Source organism: Mustela putorius, unplaced genomic scaffold (genome assembly GCF_011764305.1).
Source record: "Mustela putorius furo isolate JIRA1106 unplaced genomic scaffold, ASM1176430v1.1 tig00000460_pilon_pilon_pilon, whole genome shotgun sequence".
Classification (NCBI taxonomy): Eukaryota; Metazoa; Chordata; class Mammalia; order Carnivora; family Mustelidae; genus Mustela; species Mustela putorius.
Window position 1 is genome coordinate 3,689,093 of NW_025421389.1, and position 25,532 is coordinate 3,714,624.

The 25,532-nt window shown below is 33.4% G+C and overlaps 1 protein-coding gene across 2 annotated transcripts in view; it reads left to right on the forward strand.

Annotated features, from left to right (window-relative positions):
• Positions 1-25,532, forward strand: part of CNTN5 (contactin 5) — a 1,359,165-nt gene that overhangs the window by 1,069,188 nt on the left and 264,445 nt on the right. For both annotated transcript variants that reach the window (XM_045080322.1, XM_045080321.1), the window contains 3 exons: positions 805-941; positions 2,989-3,118; positions 5,158-5,308. In XM_045080322.1, the coding sequence (XP_044936257.1) occupies positions 805-941; positions 2,989-3,118; positions 5,158-5,308 (418 nt within the window). The remainder of the gene's footprint in view (positions 1-804; positions 942-2,988; positions 3,119-5,157; positions 5,309-25,532) is intronic.

Consider the following 25,532-nt stretch of genomic DNA (forward strand, 5'->3'; position numbering starts at 1 on the left):
TTAGTCAATAAAGACATTATTCTGTACCTTATAATGTTTTTTAAATTACATTATTTCTTGGTAAAGTAATTTTTCACTTGTAACTTTGAAAATATTTTTTTAAATCTTTGAAGAATACTAGTAAATACAGAAAAACTTTACTCCAAGTGAATTTGAATTTACAAATTATTTTTCCTATTCCATTCAGGTTCTTTTAAGAAAAACAAAAATAAAAAAACAAAGCAGTTGGGGCTCCTGGGTGGCTCAGTGGGTTAAAGCCTCTGCCTTCGGCTCAGGTCATGATCCCGGGATCCTGGGATCGAGACGCGCGTTGGGCTCTCTGCTCCGCGGGGAGCCTGCTTCCTCCCCTCTCTCTCTCTCTGCCTACTTGTGATTTCTCTCTGTCAAATAAATAAATTTTTTTTTTAAAAAAAGCAGTTATTCAGCAAATAGACATGTTGTATTATTTCAGTTTGTGCTAATGCTGCCTTAATACCTAGAAAAAGTTATGTCTCTAAGTACCTGATTTCCTTCTGAACAAGGTCTGATACCTTGGAGATATTGGAGGCACAGCAATAAACTTGTAAAACAGTAAGATACAGTGGATCTAGCTTATGAAAGTGTTTTTAATTGTCACAATATTGTCACTGCTATATCCTTTTACATAGAGTTCAGTGTGAAATGCAATATTGTGCTTCTTTCAAATACATACAATTATTAGAACTAATACTTTTTTTAATGCAAGGAATACTTCCATATGAATTTGAATTTCGTAATGTATTTGAGAAATGAAATCATCTTTCTTTAATGCTTAAATTCTTATAGCTTATCCACACTGGGTGGAAAAACTGAATGACACTCAGCTGGACAGTGGGAGCCCTCTTCGATGGGAATGCAAGGCTACTGGAAAACCCCGACCCACGTACCGTTGGCTGAAGAATGGAGTGCCCCTCTTGCCTCAGGTACTATTGGAAAATGTTAGCCTTTTCTTGTGTAATTTAACAGGATTTCACACAGGACAAACTACCTCTTTTCGTCTTATGGCAAGTCATTTCTTATTTGTGCCTTCTAATGTATTTTAAGTGAGAAATATAACAGGTGTAAAATAATTTTTTAAAATTATCTCATTACTTTTTTAAGTAATACATTGTTTCTTTAAATTTATTCAATCCTATAAATTCATAGAAAAATATCAATTATTATCATAGATTCATTGCTATTTCTAACTGATTTTTAGATATCATCTACCTTGTTGCTGTCCCCCTACAAATGGTGGAGTTAAGGCCCAGAAGTAAAGTGACTTGCCCAAGGTCACGTTTTTAGTGAGAAATGAAAGCATACTAGATTCCTAGCTTTCTGTATCCTGGACAAGTTTTTTTTCTGTGACATCCTACTTAGCAGGATTTAAAAGACTTAAATATCTTTTTAGTAAATCTACTGCATGAGTTTTTTTAAATCAATTACTATTTAATTTTAAAATAATAGGAATAATTTTAGCTAACTCCTTTATTGTGGCCTTTGCAGAAAGGAAGGCAAAGGGAGAATAGTTTGTTAGGTATGACCAAAATGGAGGGGAGGTATAGGAAGTTGAAAATAAATTTTATATATATATATATATTCTGCCCAGATCCTTCCTCTACCAAAAGGCCTCTTTTCTGTCATTTACTTCTTTGGGGTTCATTTTGCCTCTTTGTAAAATGAAGAGATTGTATCAGATCTTTCCCACAGTCCCATCCAGCTCCAACATTCCATTATTCCAAAACCAGTTAGGCCCAAAGAAAACACAATACTCTAAATACTCTAAAGAAATACAGAAATACAAAGAACTATAGAGCTATTAAAGAAAAGAGGATATGAGAATCCTGAGACATTGATTCATTGTCTCTCTCTCTCTAATTTTCTAAGGATACCAGATAAACCTTGAGAAAGGAATACACTGGTCATATTTTTTACTTTCAGCATCCAAGTAAAGTAAAGTAAATTCACTTCTGCAAAGTGAATAGGTTTATTTTGAAAATTGTGTAAAATTACCTTGCATCTATTTTGATAGGTAAAGCACTGCTCACTAAAATTAAAAGAGTGATTTGCTTGGCATTAAGTAGACAAGACACCTGGTTGTTTAACAACATTTTAAATTTTAAATTCATTTTTGAAATGTGCTCTTGGCCTCACTTGACCTCAATTTGCACATGCTCAGTTTTTTGACTTCTGTATTATATTTTATCTGATGATGGAGTTAATATTCTTTGACCAATAATTTTATACAGACTCCAGTTGCAGAGCAGTTTCTTTCCTGAATTTGTTGGGAAGTGAGAAAAAGGCAAATCCCTGACTAGATTAACATCATAAAAGGATTCTTGTTTTGATTTGGGCTATTTTTAACTTTGTCCTACTTGCCTACAGTCACAATTGTCACCAAAGGCCACATGTGAACCCCTTCTCCTTCTGTAAAATGAAGTCAAATAAAATCTTCATCTGCTGATTATACTTCACAAGCTGTACTAGTATACCAAACAAACCTGCTCAGTATAAAAACAAAACTAAAACTAAAACTAAAACTCATAAGAATAACTACAGGAGGGGTGCCTGGGTGGCTCAGTAGGTTAAGCCTCTGCCTTCGGTTCAGGTCATGATCCCAGGGTCCTGGGATCAAGTCCTACATCGGGCTCTCTGCTAGGCAGGGAGCCTGCTTCCTCCTCTTTTTCTCTCTTTCTCTCTGCCTACTTGTGATCTCTCTCTGTCAAAAAAATACATAAAATTTTTTTTTTTTAAAGAATAACTACAGGAATATACAGTTATAATATCTTTTCTTGCCAAGAAATAGTTATAATTTACAAAAGACATTTTATCATAAAATAATGAACAGTTAATTCATATTGCTAAGTTGTCAAGTAATGCTCAGCTGTATTTATTGGAGGTTTTTTTCCCCCCTTGGTCTAGGAAAGAATAACTGCAAAATCTGTGTAATTTATTCACTTTCTATATCTATTTTTTTTTATTTTGTTACAGAATAGGATTGAGATGGTTAATGGATTGTTGGTGATCCACCATGTGAATCAGTCGGATGCTGGAATGTATCAGTGTTTGGCCGAAAATAAATATGGAGCCATTTATGCAAGTGCTGAGCTGAAGATTCTAGGTATGCAATTTCTAAGTAAATAAATGGGAAAAATGTGTAGCTTCTTTTCATGCTCTAATTCTTCCTATACTGAAATTTTACAATCTGATTGTAAAAACCTATTTTATGACTTGAAAAGAAATGCTTAATATTTACCCATACAGCTAATCATAGACAAGACAACACTCCAAGATAAAGCATCCTCTCATCATTGGGTACCAACTATTATCATCCTTACATGAAAAGGAAGGCCTTTCTGAGGCCACATCCAGGTGTCCCAGGGGATTACACCCTTGATAGGACACTAGCACCTTACTATTTAAGTACTATTTAAGTACTTACTATTTAAGCCAATGATTCCATCCAATAGAATAGGCTTCCCAAACTGAGCATGTTTGAGCCACTGAATGAATTTTACTTTTTAGCATTCTAGTTTCCTAAACTTGGGTCTGAGAAGTTTGTAATACAAGAGAGAGACTTAAGTGTTCATAACTCATGTCACCCAAAGTGAGCAGGAGCCCACTACTTGCTCTGCACTAAAATTACCAAAGCAAATATTAACAGAAATACCTACGATCTCAGGAATCTGGGAATTTATCATTTACATATCAGCTAAATGTAGCACACTGTAAGTCAACTTATTGAATTATGAATATTTGCTCTTAGAATTTTTCCACATTATAATAAACCCACCTAAAATAGACTCAGGAGTACAAATTTCCATCTCCTACAGCCTAACTAATCAAATACAAATGTACTTTCTTCTCAGCTTATGTTCCAATATTTCTGAGTTAAAAAGCCAATTCGGGGTGACTCAGCAGGTGGCTCAGTAGGTTAAGCATCTGATTTCAACTCAGGTCATTATTTTAGGGTCCTGGGATCAAGCCCCTTTCAGACTCCCCAACTCAGTGCAGAGGCTGGCCTCCTTCCTTCCCCAGCTTGTGCTCTTTCTCAAATAAATCTTTAAAAAAAAGAAAGCTAATTCAGCCTTCACCTAGTTAATAGTTTATCCAGAAATACTCCCAAATATGTTTTTTTCTCATTCACTAGAGATATTTTCAAAATTACCTCTTACAAGTTCTGTTCCTACTAAGCAAACAAAATCATTATCTGTAGTCATATAAAATTCCTTCACCTTTCTTTCAATTCTTAACCCATCTCAATTATATACATATCTTTCTTGTTATATACATAGTTTTTAATGATGTTGTGCCATGCATTATACTGCTGTATAATGGACATAAAATATTTATGAAATATCCATGAAGTTGTCAAATTGGTTTAAATAAATGTCTCAGATAGAGTAGACTCTTAGACATATCTTTCAAGTTCTCTTTTAGATTAAAAAAGGTCTTTATGTGTGTGTGTTGGTCTCTGTGTCACATGTTCTTTTAGTCCAGTATCCTCAACCTACAGCTGCCCACTAGAATTACTTGAAGAAATTTAATCAAAAGTATTTTCATGAAAATCAGTGAAAACAATATTAATATTAATGAATGATCAGACCTTGTTATATAACTGCAAACAATGAAGTTAAATTTTTAATTGAAATTTAAATAATTCAATTTTAAATGTATTTTTGTAAAAACTACATTTAATTTTGTATAACATTAAAGTAAAATATGTATTAAGACTCATAGATAGGAAATGGATGACACAGGATCAATTACTCCACATGTAACCCCCATTTTTCCAAAGAAAGTCCCCGATAGACTTTCTTGGCCATCCCCTTCTTCTCTTGCTCAAGGTGATCATTATAATGTCTTTCATAATTAAAACTGATAATAATAATTGAATCATGTTATCTTTTGAAACAGCCATTGTCTATGGACCCCACATTATATGAAACCATTATCTACTAATAGAAAGAGCAGCCAATAAGATATTAATTAATTACAAGTTTAAATTTTGAGTTAATGCCCTTTAAATGTGTAGGTATCCTACAATTTTATTACAAATGTTTCCCAGAAGAGATGCAAAATCATGATGAATCATCCATTAGAGATTATTGCCATTGCTTCTGGAAGAATTAACATTATTATTTTTTTTTTTTGTCATAGCTTCAGCCCCTACTTTTGCATTGAATCAACTGAAGAAAACAATCATTGTTACCAAAGGCCAAGAAGTCATCATAGAGTGCAAACCTCAAGGCTCTCCAAAACCAACCATCTCTTGGAAGAAGGGAGACAAAGCAGTGAGAGAGAATAAAAGGTAAGAAGTCTATTTCATAATTCAAATTTTTAACATCAATCTTTTTTGAAGTTGCAGATGATAAAGAGTATACAAGAAAGACTTTTGCAATAATTTCAACCATATTTCATTAACAGATTAAAATATTATTTTTGTCTACATAATGATTGGAAAGAACCAAAAGCTCTGTTTCAATAGGGTCAGATGCCTTTGCCTACATGATGTTTTAGCACCAAAGACAATTTCATCAGGTTATAAAGAAAGCGAACATGTTTCTTAAGCTAGTTATTTTGAGTTTCATTTTGAATCTGCACATTTAGAGACTCACAAGTCACATATAATAATTTTTAGAGGTTGTATCATTATTTTAAGGCTAATATTTTTAAATGATATGAGGATGGATCTTTCAGATAATTACTTATGGGGAGTACTTTCAACTAAGATTTGTGTCTAGGTTTGCCCTCTTTTTTTCAATCTTATTGAGGCAAAATAATATAGGATTATTTCAGTTGCCATAGGCAAATGAGAAATGTGCAGATGAATGTTTATTGTGTAAAGATTTGTTTTTTGTAATCAAAGCCAAAGGACATCACAGGAATACAAATGGGGAAAAATTATGAATAAATCAAATCATCATAGGACTATGTATGCCAAAATCAAAACCCCATGCTATATTAATCATTAACATATAGGTGTTGCAAATGGTGATTCAGCTTTGACAAAATAATATCCTTTATTATGTTTAAATAAGGTTGCATACGTCATTTAAGGTTTTGTTCTTCATTTGATCTATAAGGATAAGGAGTTTATGCCTTATTTTATGTCTGTCTGGATCTAAGTAATAATATAGTAAAAATTAATTTATGTCAGTATTAGGGTTTTATTTGAATAATTCTGTCGGTAATTTTGGAATATTTTGAAATATTTGAAAATTTTCTTTAGAAATGTGTTTTTTTTCCCCATTCTAATCTGAAAAACACTGATTTAAACTGCTTGTCTCAGATGAGATAATTGACAGACTGATTGGGTTTAGTTCAGTCATAAGGATGTATAATTGCCTGAAAAGGGTGATCATCTGGGTTTGAAATGGGTTATATTGAGTATTTGGGGGGGGTTGTTTGTTTTGGTTTGGTTTGGTTTGGTTTTTAAGATTTTACCCATTTATTTGACAGATTGAGAGAGAGAGAGAAAGAGAGATCACAAGTAGGCAGGGAGGCAGGCGGTGGTGGGCAGGGGGTGGGGGTTGCTGTAGGAAGTAGGCTCCCTGCTGAACAGAGAGCCCAATGCTGGGCTCCATCCCAGGACCCTGAGATCATGACCAGAGCTGAAGGCAGAGGCTTAACCCACTGAACCACCCAAGTGCCCCAGTGTATCTTGTTTTGAAAGAGAATTTATCTTTGTTACTTGAGAAAGGCAGCAGGGCAAAATGACAAACTGTGAGATCAATGGTTGAATTACATTTGGTTAAATTGCTTAGAGTGGAATTGAATTCTTTTGGTATTGTTGCTCATAGAAATTAAAAAAAAATACCTGACACAACCCTTATTAAAGCAGAATAAAATATTTTTGTATAGTAAGATCAAAGAATTTAAATGGTTTATCATTTTATCTTATTGCACTAAAAAGTTTTATATCATCAAAATGTATTTGGCATATTGGTGTAACCCACTATATCCGAAATGCATTACTTTGTGTTGTTTATAGGTAGTATGTGAATCTTGTCCTATTTATTTCAGTTTACCATAGAATGTTCCTCAGCAAGTATTCATAGACATCCCATGAGTCTTAAAAAGTAGGTGGCATCACATTTGTCAAGGCAAATGTATTGAGAGAGGAACAAAATTATGAATTTTCTGTTGCAACAAATATAAACATATTAAACTTTTTATCCCCATAAATTGAAAAACAGTTTATAAATTTTCCAGTTTTCTTGATTCCTTTTCTCCTCACATCTATCTCCTTAAGCTAGTGAAACAAATACACTGGCTTCAAACTCAGATCACTCAGTTTTACAAGTCTCAAATACTTTTGGTCAAAATACCATTCAGGAAGGAGGCTAAAATGTGAAACACTTGTATTTTTATTTATTCAATTAAAAGCAAGACTGGGCCACATTTAATCAACATTTTGCCTATTCTGATCTGTATGTTTATGTTTGTAAACTCTTATCTATCTGTTTATGTTTGTAAATTGGTTTAATTTAATAACTCCAGAAGTATTTTTATATTTAAAACTGTCAGACACACTTGCAAAATATTGTTTTTACTAATGTACAATTTGTCACTTTATTGTGTAATCCCAGGTTTCATGAAGAATACAATATATTTAGATATAACAATATTAAACATTCAAGTATTAAAATAAAAGGCTAATATTTAAATAACAATAGAAAGACTTTACATGAAGCTATACGTAGAAGTGTAAGAAGACATACGTAGATATTTGAAAAATATCTACATATTTTTCATATTTACAATATGTAGATATTTTTCAAATACCTACATATTTTTTCTAAAAATATGAATAGAAACTTGAAAATAAAAATCTCAAATGTACACATTAAATGTTCTTTAAAATAAAATACCAATTACATGTAACACCTTATTTTCTTATAAAAATTTTTAGTTCACTTTTCTCAGTTATAAAACACACCACCTAATAAGAGTTGTGAATATGAAGTTAAGTGGAAAGGGAGGTATTAGAAAACTGATAAGGTTTTGAAAAGTTTATGTCACATTATTGCACATTAGGAATACAGGTTCAAATCATGGTTTATTTTATTGGAATACAAGTATATTTAATATTCATGTGATCTACATCAAATAGGTTCCCCACTTATCCAACCTATAATATTTGGAAAAAATGTTAAATGAATTAGACTTGTCTTTCATTCACAATGTTCACAGTTATTTTGGATTGATTTCAAATTAAAGATTGAAAAAGCAAATGGCAATTTCCTATGCAGGCATATAGAAACTAGTATTCTATTGGAGGAAAGTACCAAAAATAATAATGTATTATAAAAGAAACATTCAAATGTGAAAAATACAGCACTTTAAAAAGCATAAAATTATGTCCAGAGCACGAAAATAAAAATGCAATGCAAGATGTTAATTGCAGAAAAATAGCACTTAATTTCACTTAATTATTTGAAAACATGTCAGAAACTCAAATAAAAAAAAAGAATTTAAACCTATGGCCAACTGCAATTTAAGTCTAAAGTGTAAATGCAATGTTATAACAATTGAAGATTAATAGTTAATCATTTGTTTTATCAACAGAATGCTAAAGGACATATTGACATCTCTTTTTCTTCCAAATTTTGATTGAATCTTTCAAATTTTGTCTTTTTTTGTTTGTTTGTGTTGGAAGGGGATGGTCTTTGTTTGTTTTTTAATTTATCTCTTCTACTAAAAATATATGTAAATCATTTTCTAAAAATTTAAAGTTCAGTAAGTAATAACTAGAACATAATATGACTTTCAGAATAAATCTGATTAACAAAGAAGTTACCTACTTATATATTACAAAATATCTCATTCATTTGACCCTAAATGATGCACCTAAATTATATAATAAGTTATATTACAATTTGAGTTCTGTGTAGTTATTTCTTATTTAAATCACAGAATGTTCAATAGGAACTGCTGCTCAAAAAGTAAACCATATTATTATTGATAATGAGGATGACTGCTAATAAGTCCATACAGTTTTAATTTATGAAGCATTTTAACATTGTGGATAACAGTATAACCCAATGTATAAAACAAGACTTAGTTGCCCTGCTTATCCTGAAGACTATGAAGTTTCCTTATAAAATTAATTTATTTCCTTACTTAAAAACTAGAATTCAAAAGTATAACACATTGGGTTGTGGGAATTGAAAGAAATTTTATAAAATACCATGGCTGGTATAATAAATGCTCCATGAATGTTATTTGTGATGATATTGATGCTGTTGCTGCTGATTGTAGTGATGGTGGTGATGATGGTGGTATCATTTGAACTTTTGATTCTTTGAATACTGACATATATTTCTGTTTCTCTTTCTCCAGTAGTTACAGGAATGGATTCTAAAGATTTAAGGGATTAAAGGAGTATTTTGGTTCTTCATGTGATAAATATGTTATTCATTAATCTGTTTCTCTAAAGTGACATTCTTTGTTCATCAGAACTGCAAATCTACACTTACCATTCTCATCAGCCTTACCTACTCTTAGTTCAGTATCTCTCAGATAGTTTCTGATTGCAGACTGAGCATTTATTTGTTCCATCATCAACATTATAGGTCATGTGCAAATAGGTGAATATATGTAGAGAGTTAATGGAAACAGAGCCTTTTAAAGAATTTTTTTTACTCTTTCTTCCCTTTTTTTTTTTTTTTTTTTTGGTTTCCATTTTCTTTTAAAGGAACTCCAGGTTTTGCCCCATCACTTTTAAAGATCACTAGCACACATTCCTTTAGATTTCTTTATCAATCATATCCACTTTCAATCTAAACTAATGAGGTCCAGGAGTACTAAGATGTGAAATGTTCCACGGAGATTTTTTCCTCTAGTATACTTTCATTCAAAATGTTCTGCTTATCAAACTCATATTGGATTTTCACTTCAGCTCATTATTTCCATTACTTGGCCATTAACTTTTGTTAAAATATAATCACCCAGAAGCACTCCAGCAGTGCACAAATATTAAGCCTTCATTATTACATGTTCAATTTCCTGTACTTTTTGAGGACAAAGACAATCTTGTCCAATATGAAGAATGCATACTCTTCGGTAAAGACAGTTTTTTTGTTTTGTTTTGTTTTCTTTCCATCTGCATATATATAAATTATTATTGAAGGTCATGGAATATGCCATTCATGTTTAAAAATTATTTACAATTATTGAAATATAAAACTGGTTTAAGTACCAGTTTTCATTTCTGGCCAAAGGACTATAATTCCAACGGGTGCTAAAGAAATCCTGCATCCAAAAAAATAAAAATTATCCTATGGAGGGCAAGTATTAGAGTCTAATTTTTCTTTTATGGGACTGTCTAAAAATGTCCTTTGTAAAACTTCCCTGTACACCAAAGGAGCTTCAGAACAGTGAAGTTTTTAACTTCCCCATTTAACACACACAGAAAATTGCACTTGAAGTACCCATTAGTTGACTTCTGGTGGGAATTCATGTTGCGTTTATTAGGCAAAAATGATCAGGCTTACATACTGACTCACAGATACATGGAAAAATATACTTGTAGTACAAGCCCTAAAGGACACTGTTACTGAGGGGAAATAGGGTCTTCCTTTTCTAAGGAAGAAGAGGAATTCATGGAGATAATTAGGGTCCCTTTGTTTCTACCTACATGCTGTGTTTGCTAATGAACAAGCTGTTTTGTTGTTTCCTCTGTGACAATGTCTTTTACATATTAAGAACATAAAACAATGTAGACCGTAGGTATCTTGGGGGTTTTTGGTGCCTAAGAAATTGTATAATGAGAGAATATGAACATTCATATATCAAAAATATATCACTTCACTTCCTTTGTAAATTAAAATCTATGGTTTCAAAGGAAATAAAATGGTCAAAATGATATTATTTATCTAAAGAAAGAGAAGGTTGTTAATTGACCACATAAGTTTTAATATCTACAAACTGCTTACAATATACAATGTGTTAACACTCAGGATGGTGACTTGCTGCTCCATAGCTTCACCAAGTTTAAGGAGATGACAGGAAAGAAGAAAATGACCTCACATTCATTGTGATGAAGTTAAGATACTGACTTCCTGGTTTCAATGAAAACTAATGGCAGAAGGTTCGGCCTCATTAACCTTCACCACCTTCCCTCTAAAATACTAGTAAAAACACAAAAGTAGAAAAAGGTTCAGTCATAGCAGCACTAGAAATTATGAATATAGACAAGCAAATTCTAGGCCTCCAATAAGAATTACCCCTTCAGATAAAAATGGGCTAAATTAAGAAATGATCAATAGCTTGTTCAAGCCTAGATGGCTGAAACTCAGCAAAATCAATATAAGAGCTAGTAGAGGGAATCTTACACTAACCTCTACTTTATTTCCATATCTACTAAGTTCATTAATGAAGACTCTCTACAAAGTTTGGCTTAAAACCCTGTCTTACATGGAAACAATTCTTTAAGGTGGCAAAATATTACTCTCCATATTCCACCCTATCAACATTAAATTCAAAATAAACTTGGAGATTATGAATCCAGCAATGGGATGAGAGAAGATATAAATTTTAGGATTTAAGGGATTCATAAACAATGATGCCAATAAGTAGTGATATAAATTAAGAATGTTGATATGGTTGGAGGATATTGATATCAATGGATTCTGGAAATCATATAGTTCTATGTGCTGCTTCTAGCCAAAAAAGAAATACACAGTCTTTTCAGTTTTCCAGGAGTCACAATACCTCTACATAAGATGTAAAAAGATGGGAAACAACATATTGACTTAGTCTACTTGAATTGCATTAGAGCCCTAGTAACCTCTGAACATTTGACATGGGTTTGTTTAACTGACTGGTGTCAAAATTAACGTTTGAGGAAGAGACTCTGGGGCATTGAGAGAAATAACAAAGAGAGATATGGAAAACCAAGAACATTTCCAACAGATAAAAGCAGGCCTGTAAACATGGAAACACAAAAGAGTATAAAGCATAGAGACTATAAATATAAATTGTTCATAGGTTTTCTCTAAAAGATGGATTATGTATAATTTTACTTTTGTGCTTTTCTATATTTTACAACTTTTATGTAATTATTATATATAATTGTACGATACAAATTGTATATAATTATTTTTATACTGAGCTAATCAGTAAGGAAAGTTATGGTAACATTAAAAATTTATAGAAGAAATTTTCTTAAGATAAAACCACATAGGGGTGTCTGGGTGGCTCAGTGGGTTGGGCCTCTGCTGATCAGTGGGTCATGATTTCAGGGTCCTGGGATGGAGGCCTGCATCGGGCTCTCTGCTCGGCCGGGACCCTGCTTCCTCCTCTCTCTTGGCCTGCCTCCCTGCCTACGTGCGATCTCTCTCTCTCTGTCAAATAAATAAATAAAATCTTTAAAAAAAAAAGATAAAACCACATATATTTCTAATCATATAATTCAAAAAGTTTAATTTTATCTGAACATATGAAAATAAAAGTATTAAGTCATTCTGCTGCATTTTTTTCAATCTTCAAAGAGAGAAACTACTTGGATTTGAAAACAATTCAAACTGCTTGTCCTAGTCTTTTAGAGGTTTATTACAGGAGAATTGATGTAATTTGCCCTAGAGATTCAACTTTAATTGCATTTGAATAGATCCTTCTCTTATTCTAACATCCTTTCAATCAACAGACCAATTGAACAAACCTTCACAACAAGAGAAAATTACATTTTCAAACTAATAAGTATATAGTAACCATTCTACTCTTTATCTCTTCTTTCTTTGTTTCTTTTTTTGTTTTCTTGACAATGCTGAATTTTAGGCTCTTAAAATATCTCAATTAGCAAACATTCTAAATTGTGCTTTTTATTTCTCCCCACCCCCCCCCATATAAACCATGCCTCTCCATATAGCTAGAAGAAACTTTCCAAAGCACACCTTTGACTGTGTCATCCTCCTGCTGAAACTATTGATCTCAATCTTGTACTGAATACAACCATAATTCATGAGTATATTTGAAGTTCTCTGTATTTTTCCACATTTATTAATTAAACCATCTATCAAATAAAAGATTGAACTATATGAAATATGTTCCATTTTTGTCTGTTTAAAATGAGTGAATAGCAAGAATTTCATATGATTCTACCTAATATTTTAAGGGTCTATATGCTATAATGCTCAATGCCCGCAATGGAGTTATGAATAAAATATACAAGGTACTACTAACATGAAGTTCAGCATCTTTACCCACCTGTTCAACTATCTTTTTCTCTCTCTCCGTGTTTGTTCTCTACCCATTTCTGCTGCCCCCTCCCCCCAAAATTTTAAATATTGTAGCTTCAAACTACAGAGATACTCACCATTCCCCAGAACAGGGTTTTCATTTTCCTATTTAATCATCTTAACTCAAACTTCCCCACTTTCTCTTCTCCCTTCCTTGTAGCTTGCTGGTCAAACTCAACAACATTTGAAATACTAACTCAAAGGAAAAGACACTTCCTATACTTTCTCAGCTTTGGAAATGCTCAAGCTGATATAATTACCAAGAAGCTGTAGTTACTAGGAAGTTAGATAAATGAATTAAGTCAACTTCTAATCTTTAATTTAGTTTCTATATGTGTCAGTTCACAGTCCTCTAATTTAGATGTTGTCATCTCTGGCATACACATTTTGAAATTTAAACTCAAAGGAATGGGGTGCCTGGGTGGCTCAGTCTGTTGGGCATCTGCCTTTGGCTCAGATCATGATCCCAGGGTCCTGGGATTGGGCCCAAGTTGGCTCCCTGCTCAGCGGGAAGTCTGCTTCTCCCTCTGGCCCTCATCCTGCTTCTGTTGTCTCTCTCCCTCTCTCTATTTCTTAAATAAATAAAATGTTTTAACTCAAATGGATAAAGTGACTTGTTCAAAATCATCCATCACAAAGAAGCTTAAAACCAAGCTTGCTGCTAGTCAATAATTCTTTGATGATCCTAACAATCAAATTGTTTAGCAATGATGCTGCATTTCAGTCTACATGGAGAATGGTGATAAAATTCCTTCTTAGTGCCAAAAGGATTCAGCTTCCCTGTCTATACTCAAAAGCTGCATGATCAACTTCATAAGTTGTTTCACACATACACACACACACACACACACACACACACGCTCCTCACAAAAGTCCAGAAAATCCTCCAAATGAAGAACCTAATTTAAATCTAATTTTACTTCTAATAAAAGACAGGGTACCCAACTAAAAACTAACACATGGTGTGGCCAAAATTTCATATTACCTTTAATTTCTTTTTCTACATTTTACTTTGTGACAAACTAGACCACACTGATATTGATTGGCAATCCAATTATAAGAAATATTTATTGTCCTTTTTTTAATGACACTGATCAATTGATCTAATGTTATAGATGGAATAATTCTAAGGTGGCGTTATTGCAATGCTTCTGCTCTGTGCTTTTACACTTTTCCCATTGTAGATCCACACTGTTTTGATAGGTGTTCCGTGTTTCTTAACTTGGTCTCCCTCAAACAGTAAATAACCCCAAATAATTCAAATTTACTGAGAAAAAATGTGCTCACACCATGCCAAATAGTTGAATAGGAATGAAAAGACAAAAGAATTCTCACATTTTTCAAATGATTGTACCTTCAACAGTGTGTTTAGGTAGTATAATATTTGGTCTCAAATCTTCAAATTAATGACATTCATTTGAACACAGAAGACAAGCATATAAGAACAACTTAACTTATATGTTACCAATATTTCTCAAAATTAAGGTTTCAAAAGTTCCTTTTCAAAGATCTTCAGTCTTTTTTTTCCTGATCTTACCACCAGTTTTTCTTGTTTCTACTTAAAAAAAAAAAAAATGTTAAATATAACAAAACAGGCCTTAACTCCCAATTGAGGTAACACTGAGGAAGTCAGTTAATTTAAACAGTAAATGCCAACAAGATAATCCCAGCTCTGTTTTGCTACGAACACCTCCAGTTTGTAGCATTATATTGCTAGCTAATTACCAATTTAGCAAACAGTTCATAAATTCTACTTCTAACTATGGTTCATTTACCCCAGTTACTATAAATTGCTACACAAGTTGCCTGGTTATGCTCTCCACATAGGCACAACTTGAACAATCCATTAATTGCTTAAAAGCTTTTCTTTTCCAAAAGCCCCCCAGACTACAACTTTCAGCTTAATTTGTCCTTAATACAAACAACATCCAAAATACTTGGGAATTCAAGCATCTATGTACATGCTACTGACTGATCCTACTACCTCCCCAAGTGACTCTTCATTTAATATAAAATAGTGAAAAAGAAGACTCTGAGAATGTTTAAAAGAAAGTATTTTATAATGGAGATTTTTAACTTACTCTGAGAGTTACATAGTCACTTCTTTTCAATTTTCGCATAAATCAAGATCTAATTTAACTATGGTTGATTCATAATGGGAATTAGAATGACAACCTTGATGACAATGAAAAACAACCTATAGATCATTTTCATAAAAATAACCTAAATAAATTTTATTGTTAGCATGCTTACTTTGCTTTACTTGAATAACAGAATTATTTATGAATCGATAAATCAATAAATACATAGATAAATAGATATATAAATATAAGATGACATCCGTGTTTTTAGTTGGATCTGGAGGTTTCAGAGTACCAATTTGGTTTTGTTTCTCTTTCTAATTGTAATGGTAGCTTCATTTCTCTTTTCCCTAATACCATACCATCTAGATACTCTTCTATTCAATTCAGTTTATTTCAGTGTAAACAAAATTTATTTCAAACTATATTGAATGTAAGACACTCTGTCATTCATTCCGAGATAAGTAAGAAAGATTTCCATTCCCAAATGAGGCAATTGCCTAATAGGCAATAAAACTAAAGCATAGGTAACTGTAACACAAGATATTTAAGGTAATGCTAACATAGGCTTATTAACACAGGGTACTTAATAAATATTATTTAGGTATCATTAACAGGATATTGAAGATAATGATAAAATACCACTTATTGAGAACTGGCTATTTTATATATGCATTACTTTATTTCAATCCTCACAATAAGGTAATATTATAAGGAAGATATAATCATTCCTGTTTTAAATAAAGTAATTGAGTCATAAAGAGATTGCCTAAGGTCACACACATAGAAGTTGGAGAATCAGAAAGGGACCCTAATTCTCTTTGAAGTCAAATCAGTTCTTGGTCTATTCCACTGTACAAAAAAACTTTGAGAGTTAAGAAAAAAGAAAATAAAATCTTGGTGGAAGATGAGAGGAAACTTGGATGAACTGTCATTTGAAATGTTCCTTGAATAGGATTTTGACATGTAGAGGTGCAATGTGTTTTATTTATTTATTTTTTTAAGATTCATTAATTTTTCTTTGAGAAAGAGAAAGAGAGAGTGTGCCTGAGAGTGAGGTGGTGAGGGACAGAGGGAAAAAGAGAAAATCCTAAAACAGAATCTCCACTGAGTGTGGAGCCTGATGGGGAGCTTAATCATCACAACCCCAAGATCATGACCCTAGCTGAAAAAAGAGTCAGACACTTAGCTGTCTGAGCTACTCAGTTGCCCCAGAGATAGAATGTATTTTAGACAGTTCAGAATTTGCAAAAACAGTCATGAATACAGGGCACTTTTTTGAAAAGGAAGTACTATTAGCTGGAAAGATTGAATAGCTGAGGACAAACTGAGGAGAATTGGAAAGCCAGATTGAGTTTGTGTTTAATTTAGTAGCCAAAGGTTAGACTTTGAAGGATTCAATTCACATCTGTTTTGGGGCATCCACTTTTACTATATAATTTTAAAAGTTATATTTAAGTTCAATATAACAGAAAACTGCACAAATTTTCCTAAAAGAAAAAAAATTGATGACTTAAAAATAAATATATAAATAAATTGTATTCAAATATCTTGATTTTCTCAATGAGCTGGCCAGAAAGTCAGGAAAAATGTTAAAGCCAAGATCTGAGCTTATCCAGCGATGAAGCTGATTTTCACCTCTAGGGCATTTGCTGACATTAAACATTGGTTTCTCATATTGATAGGCTGAGAAGGAAAAAGACAAAGCTTGGGGCATGCCTCTTATAAGGTTAAGCTCAAAAATGACAAATATATACATGTATATATATATACCACTGCCACATAAAACTTAACATTATATAATCAAGCCACTCAGAAAACTCATAAGATTGATTATATAATCAATCCACTCAGAAAACCATAAGAACAGTTATTGATCTTGGGTCTCAGAGGGGAAATCTTCCATTTAGGTGCTGTAATTAAGGGCTAGCAGCCCTAATTTATACTTCATTGTTCAGTGTAGTACTAAACATGAATATAATCCCAGGTACTTAAGGTACAACAGTGAATGAAAACCAGTGGAAGTATTAATATATATTAAAATGTATGTAAAGGTAAACAAAAGTTGTCATATAAAACAATAATATTTTAAATCTCAAAGCCTGGGGGAAAAAACCCAAAGGCTTGAAAACAGTAGCATAGCATATATGTGTGTGTATATATATATATATATATATATATATATATATCATATACATAAACATATGTATATACATATACATAAACATATGTATATACATATACATATGTACATCATATACATATACATATAATATATAATGTAATAATAAACATATATATAAACTAATTTTATGCTAATATTTATACTAATGTCTTAATGTTAAGAATACTTTTACTAAATTATTTCATGTTTCATTTGAGGCACAAACCAAAAACATGAAATAATGTAGTAAAAGTATCCCTAATCGTTAAGACAATAGTATTAATACTGAGCTAAAATAAAAATCTAACAGTCATATGTTTAAAGCATAAGAAAATAGGAAAGTCTGATGTTAAAGATTTATCAGTTAAATACAAGCATTCAAAAAAACTTATTTAGCTGTATCAATATCAGAAAACAGACTACAAAAGAAGCATAAAGATAATTACTATATAAACATACTTAGAGTGATCAAATAAACGTAACAATTTTAAATCTGTAACAATCTCATAACATTGCCTCAAAACATGAAAATAAAAATGAACAAGTCTATAAAAAAAAATATGTGAATCTACTATCAGAGATGATTTAACATATCTCCCTTGTATTCCAGAACTTAGAGGAAAATCTATGGTTTTATGTACTTACATTAGAAAAGTAAAAAAAAAAAAAAAAAAAAAACTGAAATTAAAGAACTAAACATCTGTCTTAGGAAATTAGGAAAGCAACATGAACAGATTAAACAAGAAAATGATTAAACCAAAATTATTTAAATTACCCTAATAAATATCAAGCACAATTAGATGACTGATAAAGCCAAATATTGGTCCTTTCAAAAAAGCTAAAAAAAAGTCCCATGTTTCTAGTGATCTAGAAAATGAGGGAAGATATTTAAAAAATAAATAAAATAAGAGAAAAAAATGGAAACTTAAGCACAGATTCTACAAACAAATTGAAAAGGTATTAAAAGATTTTGAAGAATAATTGAATGTCAACAAAGTTGAATATTTATATAAAATGGATAAATAAAACATAATTTCCCAAGCTGACTCAAAAGAACTGGAAAATCTAAGTAGTCTACTATTATATTAATAGTTAAAAAACATTTACATGCACACAGCCAAAATCCTGCAGACCTAGATATTTTTATTGGAAAGTTCTACCAAAGAATAAATAATTCGAATCTTACAGCTATTTCAAAGTGTGAGTATAAGAAGTAAATATAAAAACCATATTTCAAAGTGTGAGTATGGGAAGTAAATATAAAAACCAATCACTCTCAAAATAAAAAAACAATCACTCTCATGAACATAGATATAAACAGTTCTAAATGAAATATTTGCAAATAGAAAACAGCAGCATCTAGAAAAAGATACTATGTAAACAAGTTGAGCTTTACATAGGAAACCAATTTGGTTTAACATGGGAAAAATAATTAATGTAATTTACCACATTAAAGAGTAAACAAGAAAAATGATAAGGTTATTTCAATAGAATAGAATTGTTGATCAAATACAACATTTATTTATGATTAAAAAAAAAAAATCTCCTACTATCTAAAGAGGATAAAAAGAACTTCCTAAGCCTCTAAAGGTATCTTTAAATAGATAGATGATGATAGATGATAGATAGATGAGAGATAAATAGATAGACAAACAGAATAGCAAAATATTAGAAACATTCAATTTGAGAGTGGAAAATAGACAAGAATTCCTGCTATAGCAGTCCCCTGTCAGCTCAGGAAGACAACAAAATGTATGATAATTGGGAAGTAAAAACAAAAGTTTTATTATTGGTAAAGTATCTAATCGTATGCATAGAAATTTCAAAATAATCTATAGAAAAGCTATTTGCATTGTTTAGAGACCTTAAATAAGTTTCTAAATACAGAACAAAAATAAATTTGCATTTCTATACACCAAGACAAAGAGTCAGAAATTGACAGTGGCATCAAGAAAGTTACTTCTGAATAGAAGGTGTTAGAATTGTTGGGAAAAGGACAAATAGCATACTTCTGGGGTTGGTAATGTTCTAATTTAAAAATCTATATTTAGGGCGCCTGGGTGGCTCAGTGGGTTAAAGCCTCTGCCTTTAGCTCAGGTCATGATCCCAGGGTCCTGGGATCGAGCCCCGCATCGGGCTCTCTGCTCAGCAGGGAGCCTGCTTCCTCCTCTCTCTGCCTGCCTCTCTGCCTACTTGTGATCTCTGTCAAATAAATAAATAAAAATCTTAAAAAAAATCTATATTTAGTTAAATTATACAGTTGAATATATTCATGAATAACTTTTCCTAAACTATATTACACTTAAGGCCCCATATTCTTTTCTGATAGCCAGAGGAACATCCTTCCCTAAATTAAATACAAAGCAATTGCAGAGACAATTGGCTGGCACTTGGGATTTCCTCAAAACATTTCAGAGACTTTTTGCACTCTCCGTCATTGTGCATACAGGCAGTGTCATTGGATTGAGATGACTAATAATAATAATGGATGATGATAATAATAATAATAATAAACACTCATTGTGTGCCAAGATATATAACTTGGTGATGTAAGGGGAGAAAAGTTCTTCCTCTAGCCTTCTAGGCCTTCCAGCTGGACTAAGAATTAATCTTACATAACACAGGTTAATGGAAGGAAAAAAACAAAGTTTATGATGTGCACACAGTGGCCCAATAATGAAATTGAGACCTAAAGAAACATCCAAGGCAGACAATTTTTTTAAATTTTTTATTTTTTATAAACATATTTTTATCCCCAGGGGTACAGGTCTATGAATTGCCAGGTTTACACACTTCACAGAACTCACCAAAGCACATACCCTCCCCAATGTCCGTAACCCCACCCCCCCTTCTCCCAACCCCCCGCCCCCCAGCAACCCTCAGTTTGTTTTGTGGGATTAAAAGTCATTTATGGTTTGTCTCCCTCCCAATCCCATCTTGTTTCATTGATTTTTCTCCTACCCACTTAAGCCCTCATGTTGCTTCACCACTTCCTCATATCAGGGAGATCATATGATAGTTGTCTTTCTCTGCTTGACTTATTTCGCTAAGCATGATATGCTCTAGTTCCATCCATGTTGTCGCAAATGGCAAGATTTCATTTCTTTTGATGGCTACATAACATTCCATTGTGTATATATACCACATCTTCTTGATCCATTCATCTGTTGATGGACATCTAGGTTCTTTCCATAGTTTGGCTATTGTGGACATTGCTGCTATAAACATTCGGGTACACGTGCCCCTTCAGACCACTACGTTTGTATCTTTAGGGTAAATACCCAGTAGTGCAATTGCTAGGTCATAGGGCAGTTCTATTTTCAACATTTTGATGAACCTCCATGCTGTTTTCCAGAGTGGCTGCACCAGCTTGCATTCCCACCAACAGTGGAGGAGGGTTCCCCTTTCTCCACATCCTCGCCAGCATCTGTCATTTCCTGACTTGTTAATTTTAGCCATTATGACTGGTGTGAAGAGATATCTCATTGTGGTTTTGATTTGTATTTCCCTGATGCCGAATGATACGGAGCACATTTTCATGTGTCTGTGGGCCATCTGGATGTCTTCTTTGCAGAAATGTCTGTTCATGTCCTCTACCCATTTCTTGATTGGATGATTTGTTCTTTGGGTGTTGAGTTTGCTAAGTTCTTTGTAGAATTTGGACACTAGCCCTTTATCTGATATATCGTTTGCAAATACATTCTCCCATTGTGTCAGTTGTATTTTGGTTTTGTTAACTGTTTCCTTTGCTGTGCAAAAGATTTGATCTTGGTAAAATCCCAATAGTTCATTTTTGCCCTTGCTTCCCTTGCCTTTGGCTATGTTCCTAGGAAGATGTTGCTGCGGCTGAGATCGAAGAGGTTGCTGCCTGTGTTCTCCGCAAGGATTTTGATGGAGTCCTTTCTCACATTGAGGTCCTTCATCCATTTTGAGTCTATTATCGTGTGTGGTGTAAGGAAATGGTACAATTTGATATTTCTGCATGGGGCTGTCCAATTTTCTCAACACCATTTATTGAAGAGGCTGTCTTTTTTCCATCGGACATTCTTGCCTGCTTTGTCGAAGATTAGTTGACCATAGAGTTGAGGCTCTATTTCTGGGCTTTTTATTCTGTTCCACTGATCTATGTGTCTGTTTTTGTGCCAGTACCATGCTGTCTTGATGATGACAGCTTTGTAATAGAGCTTGATATCCGGAATTGTGATGCCACCAACTTTGGCTTTCTTTTTCAATATCCCTTTGGCTATTCGGTCTTTTCTGGTTCCATATAAATTTTAAAATAATTTGTTCCATTTCTTTGAAAAAGATGGATGGTAATCTGATAGGAATTGCATTAAATGTGTAGATTGCTTTAGGTAGCATAGACATTTTCACAATATTTATTCTTCGAATCCAGGAGCATGGAACATTTTTTCCATTTCTTTGTGTTTTCCTCAATTTCTTTCATGAGTACTTTATAGTTTTCTGAGTATAGATTCTGTGCCTCTTTGGTTAGGTTTATTCCTAGGTATCTTATGGTTTGGAGTGCAGTTGTAAATGGGATTGACTCCTTAATTTCTATTTCTTCTGTCTTGTTGTTGGTGTAGAGAAATGCAACTGATGTCTGTGCATTGATTTTATATCCTGACACTTTACTGAATTCCTGTACAAGTTCTAGCAGTTTTGGAGTGGAGTCCTTTGGGTTTTCCACATATAGTATCATATCATCTGTGAAGAATTATAGTTTGACTACTTCTTTGCCGATTTGGATGCCTTTAATTTCTTTTGTTGTCTGATTGCTGAGGATAGGACTTCTAGTACTATGTTGAATAGCAGTGGTGATAATGGACATCCCTGCCGTGTTCCTGACCTTAGCGGAAAAGCTTTCAGTTTTTCTCCATTGAGAATGATATTTGCGGTGGGTTTTTCATAAATGGCTTTGATAATATTGAGGTATGTGTCTTCTATCCCTACACTTTGAAGAGTTTTGATCAGGAAGGGATGCTGTACTTTGGCAAATGCTTTTTCAGCATCTATTGAGAGTATCATATTGTTCTTGTTCTTTCTTTTATTGATGTGTTGTATCACATTGACTGATTTGCGGATGTTGAACCAACCTTGCAGCCCTGGAATAAATCCCACTTGGTCGTGGTGAATAATCCTTTTAATGTACCGTTGAATCCTATTGACTAGTATTTTGGTGAGAATTTTCGCATCTGTGTTCATCAACGATATTGGTCTATAGCTCTCTTTTTTGATGGGATCCTTGTCTGGTTTTGGGATCAAGGTGATGCTGGCCTCATAAAATGAGTTTGGAAGTTGTCCTTCCATTTCTATTTTTTGGTACAGTTCAGGAAAATTGGAATTAGTTCTTTAAATGTTTGGTAGAATTCCCCTAGGAAGCCCTCTGGCCCTGAGCTTTTGTTTGTTTAGAGATTTATAATGACTGTTTCAATCTCCTTACTGGTTATAGGTCTGTTCAGGCTTTCTATTTCTTCCTGGTTCAGTGTGATAGTTTATATGTTTCTAGGAAGGCATCCATTTCTTCCAGATTGTCAAATTTGTTGGCGTAGAGTTGCTCATAGTATGTTCTTATAATATTTTGTATTTCTTTGGTGTTAGATGTGATCTCTCCTCTTTCATTCATGCTTTTATTTATTTGTGTCCTCTCTGTTTTCTTTTTGATAAGTCTGGCCAGGGGTTTATCAATTTTATTAATTCTTTCAAAGAATCAGCTCCTAGTTTCGTTGATTTGTTCTATTGTTTTTTTGGTTTCTATTTCATTGATTTCTGCTCTGATCTTTATGATTTCTCTTCTGCTGGGCTTAGGGTTTCTTTCTTTTTCTTTCTCCAGCTCCTTTAGGCATAGGGTTAGGTTGTGTACGTGAGACCTTTCTTGTTTCTTGAGAAAGGCTTGTACCACTATATACTCAGGACTGCCTTTGTTGTGTCCCACAGATTTTGAACCGTTGTATTTTCATTATCATTTGTTTCCATGACTTTTTTCAATTCTTCTTTATTTATTTTTTTTAAAGATTTTATTTATTCATTTGACAGAGAGAGATCACAAGTAGGCAGAGAGGCAGGCAGAGAGAGAGAGAGGAGGAAGCAGGCTCCCTGCTGAGCAGAGAGCCCGATGCGGGACTTGATCCCAGGACCCTGAGATCATGACCTGAGCCGAAGGCAGTGGCTTAACCCACTGAGCCACCCAGGCGCCCTCAATTCTTCTTTAATTTCCCAGTTGACCCATTCATTCTTTAGAAGGATGCTGTTTAGTCTCCATGTATTTGGGTTCTTTCCAAACTTCCTTTTGTGGTTGAGTTCTAGCTTTAGACCATTGTGGTCTGAAAATATGCAGGGAATGATCCCAATCTTTTGATACCAGTTGAGTCCTGATTTAGGACCGAGGATGTGATCTATTCTGGAGAATGTTCCATGTGTACTAGAGAAGAATGTGTATTCTGTTGCTTTGGGATGAAATGTTCTGAATATATCTGTGATGTCCATCTGGTCCAGTGTGTCGTTTAAGGCCTTTATTTCGTTGTTGATCTTTTGCTTGGATGATCTTTCCATTTCAGTGAGGGGAATGTTAAAGTCCCCTACTATTATTGTATTATTGTTGATGTGTTTCTTTGATTTTGTTATTAATTGGTTTATATAGTTGGCTGTTCCCACGTTGGGAGCATAGATATTTAAAATTGTTAGATCTTCTTGTTGGACAGACCCTTTGAGTATGATATAGTGTCCTTCCTCATCTCTTATTATAGTCTTTGGCTTACAATCTAATTGATCTGATATAAGGATTGCCACTCCTGCTTTCTTCTGATGTCCATTAGCATGGTAAATTCTTTTCCACCCCCTCACGTTCAATCTGGAGGTGTCATCGGGCTTAAAATGAGTTTCTTGTAGGCAACATATAGATGGGTTTTGTTTTTTTATCCATTCTGATACCCTGTGTCTTTTGACAGGGGCATTTAGCCCATTAATATTCAGGGTAACTATTGAGAGATATGAATTTAGGGCCATTGTATTGCCTGTAAGGTGACTGTTACTGTATATGCTCTCTGTTCCTTTCTGATCTACCACTTGTAGGCTCTCTCTTTGCTTAGAGGACCCCTTTCAATATATACTGTAGAGCTGGTTTGGTGTTTGCAAATTCTTTCAGTTTTTGTTTGTCCTGGAAGCTTTTAATCTTTCCTTCTATTTTCAATGATTGCCGAGCTGGATATAGTAATCTTGGTTGCATGTTTTTCTCATTTAGTGCTCTGAAAATATCATGCCAGCTCTTTCTGGCCTGCCAGGTCTCTGTGGATAAGTCAGCTGCCAATCTAATATTTTTACCATTATATGTTACAGACTCTTTCCCGGGCTGCTTTCAGGATTTTCTCTTTGTCACTAAGACTTGTAAATTTTACTATTAGGTGACGGGGTGTGGGCCTATTCTTATTGATTTTGAGGGGCATTCTCTGAACCTCCTGAATTTTGATGCTCGTTCCTTTTGCCATATTGGGGAAATTCTCCCCCAAAACTCTCTCAAGTATACCTTCTGCTCCCCTCTCTCTTCTTCTTCTGGAATCCCAATTATTCTAATGTTGTTTCGTCTTATGGTGTCACTTATCTCTCCAATTTTCTCCTCATGATCCAGTAGCTGTTTGTCCCTCTTTTGCTCAGTTTCTTTATTCTCTGTCATTTGGTCTTCTGTATCACTAATTCTTTCTTCTGCCTCATTTATCCTAGCAGTGAGAGCCTCCATTTTTTATTGTACCTCATTAATAGTTTTTTTGATTTCAACTTGGTTAGATTTTAGTTCTTTTATTTCTCCAGAAAGGGCTTTTATATCTTCCGAGAGGGTTTCTCTAATATCTTCCATGCCTGTTTTGAGACCGGCTAGAACCTTGAGAATTGTCATTCTGAACTCTAGATCTGACATATTACCAATGTCTGTATTGATTAGTTCCCTAGCCTTCGGTACTGCCTCTTGTTCTTTTTTTTTTTTTTGGTGAATTTTTCTGCCTTCTCATTTTATCCAGATAACAGTATATGAAGGAGCAAGTAAAATACTAAAAG